The sequence below is a fragment of the Pseudorasbora parva genome, chromosome 22 (assembly GCF_024679245.1).
Source record: "Pseudorasbora parva isolate DD20220531a chromosome 22, ASM2467924v1, whole genome shotgun sequence".
NCBI classification, from domain to species: domain Eukaryota; kingdom Metazoa; phylum Chordata; class Actinopteri; order Cypriniformes; family Gobionidae; genus Pseudorasbora; species Pseudorasbora parva.
This window is the reverse complement of record NC_090193.1, coordinates 34568454-34583011: the sequence shown is the minus strand read 5'-3', so window position 1 is coordinate 34583011 and position 14558 is coordinate 34568454. Positions and strand designations below refer to the sequence as shown.

The window sequence follows — 14558 nt, the reverse complement described above, 5'->3', positions numbered from 1 at the left end:
ACCTTCAAAAATGTATAGATGCGATAACCATGATCATATATGAACACCCACCTTTACATTTCAGTATTCACCTACTTATCCCATCATGTTGAATGGCTTAACTTATATCATTTACTTATAAAAGGTTGGAAAAATAGAAAAACCTGGCTATGGGGTTGACTGTGCTACAAAATTGATCACTTTAATGCTATTTTTTTATGCTCCGGTTGTTGTTTTGGCGTTCAGTTAGAGGTTGACAGCCAGAGAAAAATACTTTCACATTTGGAATGAGCTGATGGATGTTGTGCAGAAAGATGAAGTGTCTGTCAGGGGGTGGACATGTGTGTGTGTGTGCATGCATGTGTTTTTGTGTGTGTGGTCCTGGTAAACCCTAAGTTATGGGGACAAAATGTCCCCACAAAAATGATCTGAAATCTTTGTCCTTGGGGATATATTTTGGACCCCATGAGGGGAAAACAGCTTGTAAATCATACTAGGTGATGTTTTTTTTGTTGAAAATCTAAAGAATGCAGAAAGTTTTCCGTGATAGGTAGGTTTAGGGGTAGGGAAGGGAATATACAGTTTGTACAGTATAAAAAGTCTATGTAATGTCCTCATAATACATGAAATCCCTGTGTGTGTTTCAAGATTTGGACATTTAGCTTGATTGTTCACTTTGAGACCAAGAACTCTGTTTTTAATCATTACAGTTCATAATATGAAGATCAACAAACATTGAGCAGCAAATTCATTTGCAAATCGTAGAACAATTTTTACATAAATCTTATGTCAATTGTTTTTCTAACTTGTTTAAGACGCAACATTTTTAAAAACACTGAGATACAATATGCAGAGGAATTTGACCACAGTATGACAAATTGACTGAAAAATGTTCTTTCTTGGATGTATGATGCTGAAACATTTGTGATAATGATGGGGGGTGATGAGTAATGAGAGGGAGAGGAAGCGATGCAGGCTGCTTCAGGCTGCTTCGGGATGCCAGCTCTCCTCCGTGTGAAGCCGCCTCTCCTTTTATCACTCGCTGCCTTATGGGATACATATTCATGCATGCCTGTGCTTCAGTGCATCTGAGAGCTGCTCACACACACACAACATGGAAGTTGAACACTTCGGAATGACTCAGCTACCCCTACTCAAACCTCATGCTCTTAAAGGGACAGTTCATTCGGGACAGTTACTTTTCCAAAGGCGACCTGAGGGTTAGTAAATGATGACAGAATTTCAATGTTTTAGGTGATGTCAATGTGAACGGTCCCTTTAAATGTATGGGGCAACCTCATATATCTCCAATGTGGCCTTAAGGAACGGAGTTTATTCTGACCAGCATTTTGCAACCCTGGGGATTGTGGTTCCTCACAAACTGTTGTAATTATGCAAATGGAATAATTGGACCGTTTCCTCGAATCCTTTGCCAGCCAAGACAGATTATTGATTGGAGACGGAAAGAGGAGGAGGAGAGGATAAGGAATTGGGAAGGAGAAGGGTAGACAGAAGGATCCTATGTCCTCAATAAACTTTCTGACCTGAAGGAAACACAATCTACTCTGGGAAGAGTGAAAACAATAGAAATAGAGCTGTAGAAATAGTTTATTCGGCCGCCAAATTAAATTAGCCAAACTCTCATTTCCTCTGTTTTTGTGTGTCGTGTATATCTGAGCTGTATCCGTAGCATTTATCTGTGATGAATGAGAGCATGTGTTTGATTCTGTGTGTGTTTGCAGTCGCGCGTGAACGTGTGTGTCTGTTTAAGGAGTCAGAATTAATTTGCTAATGTGCCTGCGGTAAACGCAGAAGATTCCCTACAGCGGCTTTCGATTCTTTAAGAGGTAATGAGCGCAGACGGAGCAGCACACTATCAGATTCAGCAGTGAAACCGGCAAACAGACCAAGAAGTCATTTATAAAGACAGATTAGTCATTGTCATAGTTCATTAATAAATCAAAATAAAGGAATAAGAAATAATATTTTGTGTAAATGCAATTGGCTACTTTTAAGGTAATTGAGAATATTATTTTGATGACAATACAGCTCATCGCTCATTTATTAGAATAAAAATCATTGTTTAAAATCTTTTGAATATAATGGGAAAAACTCAAAATAATGATGCTTTTGAAAATGTTGGCTTAATTTTCATACAAAATGTCAACAAAATCTTAATGCAAATCTAATTATAAATTATATATATATATATATATATATATATTTTTTTTTTTTTTTTTTTTTAATATTTTTTTATTTAGGGTAAAATGTGACTTGGATATTATGCATTAATATTATGCTGATTGCTTTACGTATGTTTATTAGAATAAAATGTACTTTAACATCTATTAAATAGTCACGATGATGATGCGTAACAATAATGCATAATATCCATTCATATTTTAACCTTAATAAACAAATAAATTAATAGGGTGAACTGTGACTTGAATATTATGCAGTGTTGTTATGCATCATCGTGGCTGTTGAACATCAAACATATGGTATTGTTTAGTGGTTTGCATGCATTTGTTTGCATGAGTCCTCTGTGTGTTTATAGTGTGTGTCTCTCTCTGTATGAGGAGAATGTATCATGGCAGAAGTGAACCAGCCCAAAACGGCATTTCTTACGTAAGACTGAGTGCCCGTTGATCTGGAACTAAGACAGGCTGGCAGAAGCCAGCTCACAGTTCACTCGTGCGTCTCAGAAACAGCACTTCCCTTCCCTCTGCTGGTCAAAGGCTGACATTACAATCCCATGACACAAATCAATCAGTGCACTTATTCCATTTAATATCTGATCTCTTTCCAGAATGATTGCTCACATAAATTTTATGACTTCCTATATGATCTTTAATTGTATTTTCCATTCTATTGTTCCCATTAGCAATGTGTTTATATGCAGTGTCCTGAATGTAAAATGCCTCATTATTCTTTGTAATTGAATCCTTTGAATAATGTTATCAGTTTTTTTTCTTGTCATTGCTTAGTCCATCTGCTTCTGCACTCACTCTGCTGTTTCATTTTTTTCTGTTTTGTTGCACTCCACAATCATGCAGCACCTGATGGACGCCCGGAGGACAAAGGTTTGTTGTCATGTTCGCCACTGCTAGCGTGCGCAGAACATGGTGCCTGATCATGACCCTGATCTTTAAACAAAACCAGACTGTACCCTGAACCTGATCCCTGGATTCAGATCTCACAGGTTTCTTTGAGTGTTGTTCTTAATCTGCTAGGGATGCACAATCATGGAGACAATGGTATCAGTAAACCAGTATTAGGATTTTTAATGATTGCATTGGGCTGGTTAAGCTATGGAAACGTGTTTTCAGCACAAAATAAAAAAGCCACTTTTTATCTCACAATTCTGACTTTATAACTTGTGATTTTTACTTTTTTTTTCTCTTGTAGTTGTTAGTTTATATCTCAGAATATATATATATATATATATATATATATATATATATATATATATATATATATATAATTTTTTTGAACTTTTTTCTTATTTATTTTACTCTTTTTCTTATTTAATTTAAATATTATTATTTATTTAATTTTATCATTCTCGATTCTTCCCAGATTTCAATGATCATTTTCTCTGGTACGCTTTTGATGTGATAAAAACATGCACATGCATTTAAACATTTAAGAGTGACTGAATTTGAAAAATAAAAAAGCTAAACATTATATATTGCTTTAGCAATTGTACTTTTTGTCATTCAGCATAACAACAACAACAACAAAATATATATATATATATATATATATATATATATATATATATATATATATATATATATATATATATATATATATATTAGTGCATCCCTAGCTGCTGATCTGAGACCATAATTGCCAATTATTTTAATTATTATCTTTAAATGGATCAGATCTTTATATAAGGACAACATCAAAAAGGAACATCTTCCCTTATCTTCTCCTCCGTGTTCCTCCGAGATAAGCTAAGAGTGGGTACTCAGGCCTTAAATAGCTGGTTCTTTCCTAAAATCCTGACCAAAAGCATGCCTGTTATACTCGATTGCACCGGTTCTTCTGTCGGAACCGTGTGTTCTGTTTGTGATAGCGCAAAGGTGTGTGTTGATCTAAATTTCCTGATATGATTGTGGGTTATCTGATCCAGTTCTGGGCCCTCACACTCTCTCATTCTGCCAAAGGCACCACATGTGCCACATAGAAAACCCCATTATCTTGTGACTATTTCTAGCACAGTATTTTTTTTTTATTAACCTTATTTAACGAGTTATTAGTTAGTGTTTCCTCAAGAGAAACCTTTTCCTGTTTCCTCTCCTAGAATAGACCTCACTGTGGTTTTCTGTAATTGAAATTAAGCGGATATGAAATATAAAGGAAAAATGAACAAATAATAATTTGAAATGTTGTCTTGGCAAGTTGAACTACTAAAGTAAATGCTAAAATTGTATATAATAATACTAAAATAAGACCTATGGGTGGGGCTAGAACTGATTCCTGGGTTGTACCTGGTTTGTATCTTAGTAAAGAAATCCAAATGGAAGATATGGATGGAAAAGTATTTTTTTTAATTGCACCTAGTTTAAGCTTAGTTCTCACTTCTTTCTTCCAACATCAAATACTTTCTGATTGGCTGTAATTGTGCTACTTTTCAGTATTTGACTTTAGTCGAGGACAGAGAAATAGCTTGATGCTAAAAACATACTGCACCTAGTTAAAGGCCCGTTCCCATAACCCTAAAGATTTAGTTTAACTTTAAAGATTTAAATCTAAAATTAGAAGAATGGCAGTCCACATCACAACTGTAATGATAAGGACAAAGAGGGATAATGTTGTTGGAATAACTTTCACATTTTTTAAAATTGAAAAACAATAAAATAATTGACAGCCAATCAGAATCCATCGTGCTTTAAAGAGATTGAGCATTTAAAGAGGCACAATAAATAATAATATTGGTATAAACATAATGGTATCGTTTTTTGGTGTGGACGCCTATATAGTTGCCTTTATAGTTATCGTTCTTGGTGTGAACAGGCCTTAAAGGGATAGTTCACCCAAAAATGAGTATTAGCCCATGATCATCCTAGGTGTACAACATTCTTCTTTCAGACCAATACAATCAGAGAGCCAGGACATTATTTTATTCGTCTGAAAGAAGAATGTCATATACACCTACAAATGACTTGAGTGTAAATCAGTACCCAGTAAATCATGGGCTAATTTTCATTTTTAGGTGAACTATCCCTTTAAGACAGTGTGATTAGTTTATACAACACAGTGGGGTCTATACAACTTTTTTTCCCTAAATATCTAATCTCAAAACTCTTCTGAATGGGTCTGGTTGAGGATACCCTCTGATTATTGTCTAAAAACAATAGGGGTAACAATAAGGCGGATCCCAAAGCCTCAAGTTAATTTCTGCTTTCGTTTTCTTCTCCAGCACCTCCAGTTGACCATTCAGGCCTTGCAGGACGAGCTGAGGACTCAACGGGACCTTAACCACCTTCTCCAGCAGGAGAGCGGGTCACGGGCCAGCGGGGGCGAGCACTTCACCACCATCGAGCTGACCGAAGAGAACTTCCGTCGGCTCCAAGCCGAACATGACCGTCAGGCCAAAGAGCTATTCCTCTTGAGGAAGACGCTGGAAGAGATGGAGCTGAGGATCGAGACGCAGAAACAGACGCTGGGAGCCAGAGACGAGTCCATAAAGAAGCTTTTGGAGATGTTGCAGAGTAAAGGGCTTCCCCCAGCCTCAGGAAGGGCATCTGATGAGGAGGAGCAGGAGCGAGCCAGGCGTATTGCAGAAGCCGAAGCTCAGCTGGGTCACCTAGAGGTGATATTAGACCAGAAAGAGAAGGAAAACATCCATCTGAGAGAGGTATCAGGTTCTTCTCAAACTTTTTGGGTTGAAAGTGGATTTTAGACCATGCATGTGTAGTCCCATATGGGACTTAGGGTGTGTTCATACAGGCAGGTTTGGTTCGATTAAATTCAACTCTGGTGTGATTGCTATGCTAGTGCGGTTCAGTGTGATTGCTGCCATCCAAACTTTGGTTCGCATCAAACGAGTGGACTGAGACCTGAAAAGGCTCCAAAATAAACTTTGGAGCGGTACTTTAAAAAAATAAAAATTGTTATAGGAGCTATGTTGCCCATTACAGTTTGGTACAGGCCTTGGAAATGCAGCAGATCTTTGTGTGTAACACAGGAATTCCTGCTGCTGTTTTGACTTTGTTACACATTATATAAGGCCTTTCATGAGTTCTCAGTGGTTAAAAATACAATTTTATGTAAAGACCATTTTATTTATTGTGCCTCTTTAAATGCTCAGACCTACAAGACCTACAAGTTTGTGCAGAATACAATGTTATGAATGTTCTGTAAGTTCCGTCCCAAAATATACTTCCTAAAAGCTTTTTGTTTTATACTTTAAGTTTGGTCTTAAAAATGAATGCTAAGTCAACTTGGACTATCCTTTTCTTTTTTGATCTGGACCAAAAGAACCAAGAACTACTGGTGTAAACACACCCTAAATTTAGACTTTAGTAATGGAAGTAAACGTAAAGGTTAACATTATCAACACTGGCCCAAAGTCCCCTTCTTCTTTCTTCTAGCATCAGTTACGTTCTGATTTGCTGTGAATTCATCAATTTTCAGATTTTTAACTTTCAAAAGGACAGGACCGTGTGATGTGTATATAAATCACTGTGGGGTCTATACAGCCTGTGTTTTTTGCTCTATTCACATCACCAAATATAATTATTCTCAAACATGAACATGTAACAGTTTCAAAGCATATTAACAAATCAGAGACGGTCTCCATGGAGCAATCCGAGGTTAAGTGGTTTGCCATTGTAATAAGCAGAGAGATAGTCAGATGCAACTAAGACAAACACAGCATATGGTCACTGAGTCATCTGGACCCGAGAGAAAAACATGAGGAGATCCATGCCAGCTCTGTTGCAACCACACAGATAATGCACATCATTCACTATAATCAAAGAGAATTCAGAATTTCACATGACTTCAAATCCTTATTGAAACGCCCACCTGGAGGGAAAAAAAGGCTTTCCTTCATTTCCCATCAGTCATTTTAATGAAATTAAATGAAATTACTACCATAACCAGTAGATGGCGGCAGAGGAGTACTCATTATAATTGAATCTTTTAACATCACTGTTTAAGTACTTTAAGGCGCATTAAGTGTCTTTCACGTTAAACGTCCCACTGTTTCTAGGGATTGAAACGCTGCAGCAGGTGCTGTTTATTGATCACAAGTGCCTGAAACTTGCATTTTGTTCACATATTTTGTTCTTCGTTTTTTGAGATGGAAAATTACTGGCCTATGCAGGTCTATGGATGCTTTGCCCTCCAGGTCTCCTGCCACATGACTGAAAAGTGTGAATAAGATGAAAGTTTATAAAATGTGAAAGAGTGAAAAAAGATCAGAATTCACAATGTGATTTTCAGATGTTCCTGGATTGACGTTCTAATCAAACAAATCTCTGATGTTTTTCGTTCCACACCCGTAAGACCTCCGTTCATCTTCAAAACACAGTTAAAGATATTTTATATTTAGTCCGATAGTGTATGGAAGTGTATGCACACTATACTGTCCATGTTCAGAAAGGGAATAAACACATCATCACAGTAGTCCATATGAGACATCAGTTAGTTCATTAGAATCTCTTGAAGCATCGAAAATACATTTTGGTCCAAAAATATCAAAAACTACGACTTTATTCAGCATTGTTTTCTGATTCAAATTAACCAACTGATGTCACATATGGACTACTTTGATTATGTTTTTATTACCTTTCTGGATGTAAAAACCACACAATAGTTATTAGCTGACCTCCGACAAGAGTATAGAAAAAGAAAAAAGCCAGTTTATTACACCTTTAATGGATTTTTAACCTCACACACTATATTTATTTTGTATAAAGTGTGATAGCTCTGCTATTTCTTTTTTGGTGTTTTGTATTTGCAATTATGTTGATTATACTGTTCATTTTTCTCAGGAGCTTCATCGCAGAAATCAGCATCACCCAGACCCTGGAAAAACTAAAGCTCTTCAGACTATCATAGAGATGAAGGTAAAGATCTGCAAATGTTTTTTTTGTATTATATATATATATATATATATATATATATATATATATATATATATATATATATACACACACACACTGTAAAAAAATTTTTTTTTGGTTTTTGTTGGTTTAACTTAAAAAAGTAAGTAACCTGGTTGCCTTAAAATTTTGAGTTTATTGAAATTAAAGATTTTAGTCCATACAATGAAGGAAATTTGTTTAATAAATAGAAACTCAAAATATTATTGTATCTGAACCACATAAAAAATGTGATAAATCATGAAAATAGCACAATGGCATGTTTCACTGCATCATCAGAAATAAACCCACACAATTACCCGATATGATTACAAAATCTTTTAATAATATTTTAATAAAGGTTGTCGAATCTCAAAAAAAAATTCATTGCATTAACTCAAAATTTTAATTTCAATGAACTAAATTTTTTAAGGCAACCAGGTAACTTTTTTATAAATAATTTTTTACAGTGTACACACTGCTGTTCAGAAGTTTTGATCAAGTATGCATTAAATTGATCAAAAGTGAGAGTAAAAAAACAATAAAAGTAAAATGAAAGAATCCTGAAAAGTATGTATCACAGTTTCCTTCTTAAAATATTAAGCAGCACACCTTTTTTCCACACTGATAATAATAAGAAATGAGCTGCAAATCAGCATATTTGAATGATTTCTGATGGATCATGTGACTCTCAAGACTGGAGCTTTGTCTTCACTGAAATAAATTACATTTTAAAATATATCAACATAGATAAGTTAATATATTTCACAAACATTTGTGTTTAATGTATATTTGATCAAATATATGCATCCTTGGTATAAAGGGCTTGTGTGCTGCCATTATAGTATGAAGTTGGTTATATATGGCATGTTCTGGCTGCTCAGGAAGAACAATAGATTGAAAAAGCAAACAGAACAGAATAAACCAGAAAGACAAGAGAAATGTCTGATGGCAGACCCACTGCAGCATGCTGGTTAATGGCTGAATGAAACAGTAAGTGGGTTTGTGTGCTCACAGGCAGAGCAACTCCTGCCAGCAGAAGCATTACACACCGCTCTAAAAATAAAGCATGACCTCATGCAAGGCACGCACACACCCCTCGGGTCCACTCTGATTGGAGCTAAATATTACCCAGAGTTCACCACTGCGTCCATGTGACATGCAAGCACTGATGAGACACTGCTATTCAAAATTAAATTTCGCTAATTCGATTTATGCCTTTTCCCTCAACCAAAAATTGCAAAAGCTGCTCCACCTGTACCGCTTTCCATTGCTCTTTGAACCTTTAGCATCACCGGTAGTGTTCTCTCGCCCTATTGGCTGAGCAGGGATGCTGATTCTGGTGCCATGGGAACAGGTGGAGTTGTTTACAACACAGAGAGCATGAATGCAGGCGTGGGAGAGGATGACAGGAAAGACAGCAATGTGATCTGTTTGCTTATGCTCTGAACGTGGATATTATCTTTCATAGAGCCACAAGGTATAGCCTTACAACCTTATGTTAAATGAACAATAGCACTATTACTATACATTTAAACATGCCTTAAAAATATTGACGATAAGTCTAGCTGTGATTTCATCTGGGGAACTGACTCTCTGTGTACAGTGTGTGGGAAATGGGATGATGGTTTTCAAAGGCCTTGCATGAAAATGGTACCTATTGATGTCTGTGAAAACAAAAAGACGAGTGAGTGACTGAGTGTAGGAGAGAGAGAGAGAGAGAGAGAGAGAGAGAGAGAGAGAGAGAGAGAGAGAGAGAGAGAGGGAAGGAAGGAAGGGCGGGTTACGGAGAGAGCTTGTGAGAAGTAACGGCAACCGTTCTCTTATGTCTGAATGGGAGATGGACCATAGCTAATGCCAAAGACGCTGTATTATTTATTAAAAAAGCCGAAGGAGCTGCATCGCTGCAACTCTCGGTCGCACAGCCCAAAGAGGCACACGCACGCCGCTCCCTTTCCCAGAGCGTCTCTCCGCCCGGGCTGGATGTGCGCTCAGTACTACCAAATGGTGATTACATGCTGTTCCATTAGCATGAGAGAGACAGATTCTGCTTTGGCTTTGCAGCAGTACTGCAGCTACTCACTGGCGATGCTGCAAGACGTTAGAGTTTCGCATATCCCTGTCTTCCTCTTGTTGTGATTCCGCCTGTCTTTTGGGAATTGGGTTTGGCATGCTTCAATCCGTAGAATCGCACCAAAGTTGTCATACGAGCTTAAGATGATGGAGCACAACGTCGCTAATTTTTCCACTAAATTGTTTATCCAGGACACCAAAATCGCATCCCTGGAACGCAACATTCGGGACCTGGAGGATGAGATACAGATGTTGAAGGCGAATGGACTGCTGCACACGGAGGATCGAGAGGAGGAGATCAAACAGATGGAGGTCTACAAAAACCACTCCAAGTTCATGAAGAGCAAGGTAGGGAGATTTAAAGTATAAACCGCCGCTGACACAAAGGAATCAGTGATGTTACTGATTGTGTGTATGGATGGTTCACTCAATAATAAATAATGACATCATTTTCATTTCTCTCGTATTGTTATTTAGTTTGTTGAACAAAAAAAGTAGGATAGAAAAGTTCACACTGACCCTGGGGCGAGGCCAGAAATGTTCAAACGGGCTGGGCAAATCGTATCAATGAAAACGACATGCCAAATTATCAGACATAAACACAAGCACAGTAAAATAAAACACAAGCACACATAAATAACTTACATGATTGTATGAATGTGGTCAGGCACTTGCATGTCAACATATTATAAAAATTGGACCAAAATCAAGCTCAAATGGAGTTTTGAGGTTTTTGAACCGCAAATTTCTGAGAATTAATGTTGGAGATGCATGCTTTGTTTGTCATTAACAGCTGCATATCAGGCAGTAAGTGCATTAGTTTTTCATTACAGGTTATACAGTTTACTGTAGCTATGCGGACAGTTTTTGTCTTCTGACATTTTGCCAACATCTCACGTTATTAAAGATGAGGTGCTACACACAGGCTATTTAGGAGAGTATTGACGATTACACCCTACTCCGCTCCTCAAACACATAAAACATTAGCCTTTATATATAGTGCTCCTTGAGTAAAGAAATCAATGTATTTATTCAAACAAACAGTTCTTTATTTACCCTAAACAAGCAGCGATTTATCTCCAGTCAGCGCGCGACAGAGGCGGGGCGGAGTAATGAAGTTTGACTGACAGTTTGAAGAGCCAATGGAGTTATGAGGTTTAGTCACAAGCTCGTTTTAATACTTTTCATTGGTTAAATATAATTTTTTTTTTTTTAAAGATGATTTATGCAAGACACTGAAAATATGTTTAAAATCTTTTAACTATAACTATAAACTATAAATGTTTGTGCTCACGACTGGGTATCTGGTTAGACACCGGGATAATCTCATTATCAATTGTCTCTGTTATTGTGTGTTGTGGGAATTTAGTTTCATTGCTTGATTTCTTGCAGCTGTACATATCCAAATCTTAACTAGGTTTTTAAAATATCAACTGATTTGTTTCAGTTTTCAAATTCAACTCCACAGTCCACAAACGCATGCATCTTCCCATTATGTTCAGAAAGTAACAGAAACAGTAGGTTAATAAGTAGGTTATAAATCTAAATTTTCATTTTGACAAGCGGGTGAAAAGCACCTTTAGGGAGAGAGGAAACCACAAAACCGCCTCAATTGAAAACTGCATTTAATTATTCTTTTAACTATGTAAATAAAGTTATAGTGTGACTTATTTCATATACACTTTAGTATGTATTAGGTGGGCCAAAATTCTAAGTCCACCTGTAGCTTCGTCACTGCACTGATCACAACTAACAAGCTCCAAAAAAAATTATTTAAATAGTCCACACAACCTCCACAAAGCCATTTTTGTTTAAAGTAAATATGAAATCAAGATTGACCCTACTGTACTTACTTCCCTAATAAACATTCCTGGTTTAGCATTATTAATTAGTGTATTTGTGAAGTAAAAAAATGCCTTCCAATTCAAAAAATGTGTCTTTATAATCTTGCATCAAATTGTAAAAACTTGCTTTGTCACTGTAACAACTGTCCCATTCAGGTTGACATCACCAAGCCCTGCCCTCCAGTCGCCCGTCATAGAGACACGATCCAATCGCCAGTCAATTCTTAATGCATGAAAGTCCTGCCCTAAATTGTTTTTGTTTCATATTACTGAAGTGAGATGAATTGTGAACACTGTTTAATGTTCACTTAAAAAAAGCAGAGAAAACAGTATAAATGTGCAATATCAGTGTTAATATTTCAATATTAAAAAACATTTTATTTACATTAAGGTAGCCAAAATTCTGCTATCAGTGCATCCTCAGATGAAGTATATATTTGAGTTTTTTATGAAGAAATCCATGTCTTTTTCACATTGTGCAGTGTCTCAGAAGTGGCAGAGTAAATCCTCACAGATGTCTGGTGGAACTGTAGTGATAGATTTGAGTAATGCTCGAAGCAGCGGTATTAAAATAGGATCTGTGTAAATATTTCTCATGGCTGTGCGGACTGTTTCCTGTCAAACTTCTCCCGTCTGTCGGTGCAGTGTGAATTGGCCTTTAATGAAATTATGTAATGACATTCTGATAGAGAGTTCTGATTGGTTTGTTTGATTTGCACCGCCCTTGACAGAAATATTTATTTTCTCCATCTCTCATTGGTTAGAGGAGGTGGATTTTGAGCACATGTGCGTGGCTATTATTATGGGTGATGTCTTCGCTGTATCTAACATGCTCATGAATCAGCTGGGGGTTTTGTTGTGATATTTATAGAACTCATTTCATCAATAATTGATATGGCTGATGTATATTAAATGGGGATTGCGTTCTGAAATCTATCATTTATGTGAGGAGAGTAAAGATGTAGAGGAGAACTCCCATACTCATTTCAGTTTTTTCTGTTAAAAAAGATAAACATGTGTAATGACTTATACGTCTAAATACTCATGTTTTGTAACATTTTACGTGCTATGAATTCCCTGTCCCATAAATAATAGAAAATTATCTTTCGCTGTTTCTTCTTTTCTTTCTAAATCTCTTTCAGATTGACCAGCTCAAGCAGGAGCTCTCAAAAAAAGAGTCTGAGCTTTTAGGTCTGCAAACCAAACTGGAAACTCTGAATAATCAGAATTCAGACTGCAAACAGCATATTGAAGTGCTCAAAGAGTCGCTCACTGCCAAAGAGCAACGTGCTGCCATTCTACAAACAGAGGTTACAAATTAATTTTTATTTATTTATTTATATGTAATTTTTATAATTGAATAATAATGTTATTGTATTGTATTTTATTTTGTTATCTTAAAATGTACCCTTGTGCAATACCTTGTGATCCCATGGATTTTATTTGAATGAAATTGTTTTCACTTGTTAACCTAATATTTGACTAATGACTTATTGCCATATTAGCACTTGAAGGCATATCTCATCAGCTTCGCTTGAACTTTAAAGCTCATGGTGTGTTGGTTAGGTGGACGCTCTCCGATTGCGTCTGGAGGAGAAGGAATCGTTCCTTAATAAGAAGACGAAACAATTGCAAGACTTGACAGAGGAGAAGGGAACACTGGCCGGGGAGATCAGAGACATGAAAGATATGCTGGAGGTCAAAGAACGCAAGATCAACGTTCTGCAGAAGAAGGTACATCATTTAAGAATTAAAGGTCAGAGATTAGGGCGTAAGGTTAGACAGTTTTCATGGGCCATTAAAAAATGATTGGGGTCGTTTTTGGCAAGCAGTGCCTAGTTCCTCAGGAAAAGAGTGTGATATAAGCAACGGGTTTGAAAGGAGGCAGAGCCTCTTTTACTGTATCTGTAACTGTTTATGTAGCTTTCTATATTTCTTATGTAGTGGTTTTGGTCAGATTTGTTGAAAACTGTTTGTACTGAACCCTGCTAACAATTTTATATTCTAAAAATGTTCATAATATATTATGAAAACCTTATTTCTAGAGGTTCATTAATTTCATAAAGTCCATTTTTTTAAACGTTTTTGTAGCACCCTCTTCCCTCTCTAGATTGAGGTATCTGAGCTCTTAGGGTGGGTACTCGGGTTCGAATTTTACAGTCTCTCGACTAATTATAAAGGAACTTTCTTAACACCCTCTAACCAATACCAATTTTCCTCTTTCCTTATACTGTGCCTTTTATGTCAATGGACTCTAATTTGCAATATGCAAATTTGTACTTTTACCAATGCTATCCCTTCAGAGAAACTAAGAGTAATTGATTGAGATCACTTCAAATAAACAATCACAGCATTTATTAAAGCAAATAAGAAGTTATGGGAGAGAAAGGATAAATAAAAAGTTTGAAAATAACCAATAGAAGGCAATTAACTGTCTCTACTTCAACATACGATCACAGACCGACAGTTAAACAGATGCTCACTCTGAGGTTAATCTACTTGACAAATGGTTTGATAACCCACTGATGAATATATGAATTCAACCGCTGAGTATACTTTA

The 14558-nt window shown here is 36.5% G+C and overlaps 1 protein-coding gene across 5 annotated transcripts in view; it reads left to right on the top strand.

Annotated features, from left to right (window-relative positions):
- erc2 (ELKS/RAB6-interacting/CAST family member 2) overlaps nt 1–14558 on the top strand; it is a 63525-nt gene that overhangs the window by 23092 nt on the left and 25875 nt on the right. For 4 of the 5 annotated variants that reach the window (XM_067431822.1, XM_067431824.1, XM_067431823.1 and 1 more), the window contains exons 3-8: nt 3036–3062; nt 5411–5848; nt 7992–8066; nt 10347–10502; nt 13141–13308; nt 13565–13732. In XM_067431822.1, coding sequence (XP_067287923.1) covers nt 3036–3062; nt 5411–5848; nt 7992–8066; nt 10347–10502; nt 13141–13308; nt 13565–13732 — 1032 coding nt within the window. The remainder of the gene's footprint in view (nt 1–3035; nt 3063–5410; nt 5849–7991; nt 8067–10346; nt 10503–13140; nt 13309–13564; nt 13733–14558) is intronic. The other variant, XM_067431821.1, reaches the window with a different exon arrangement.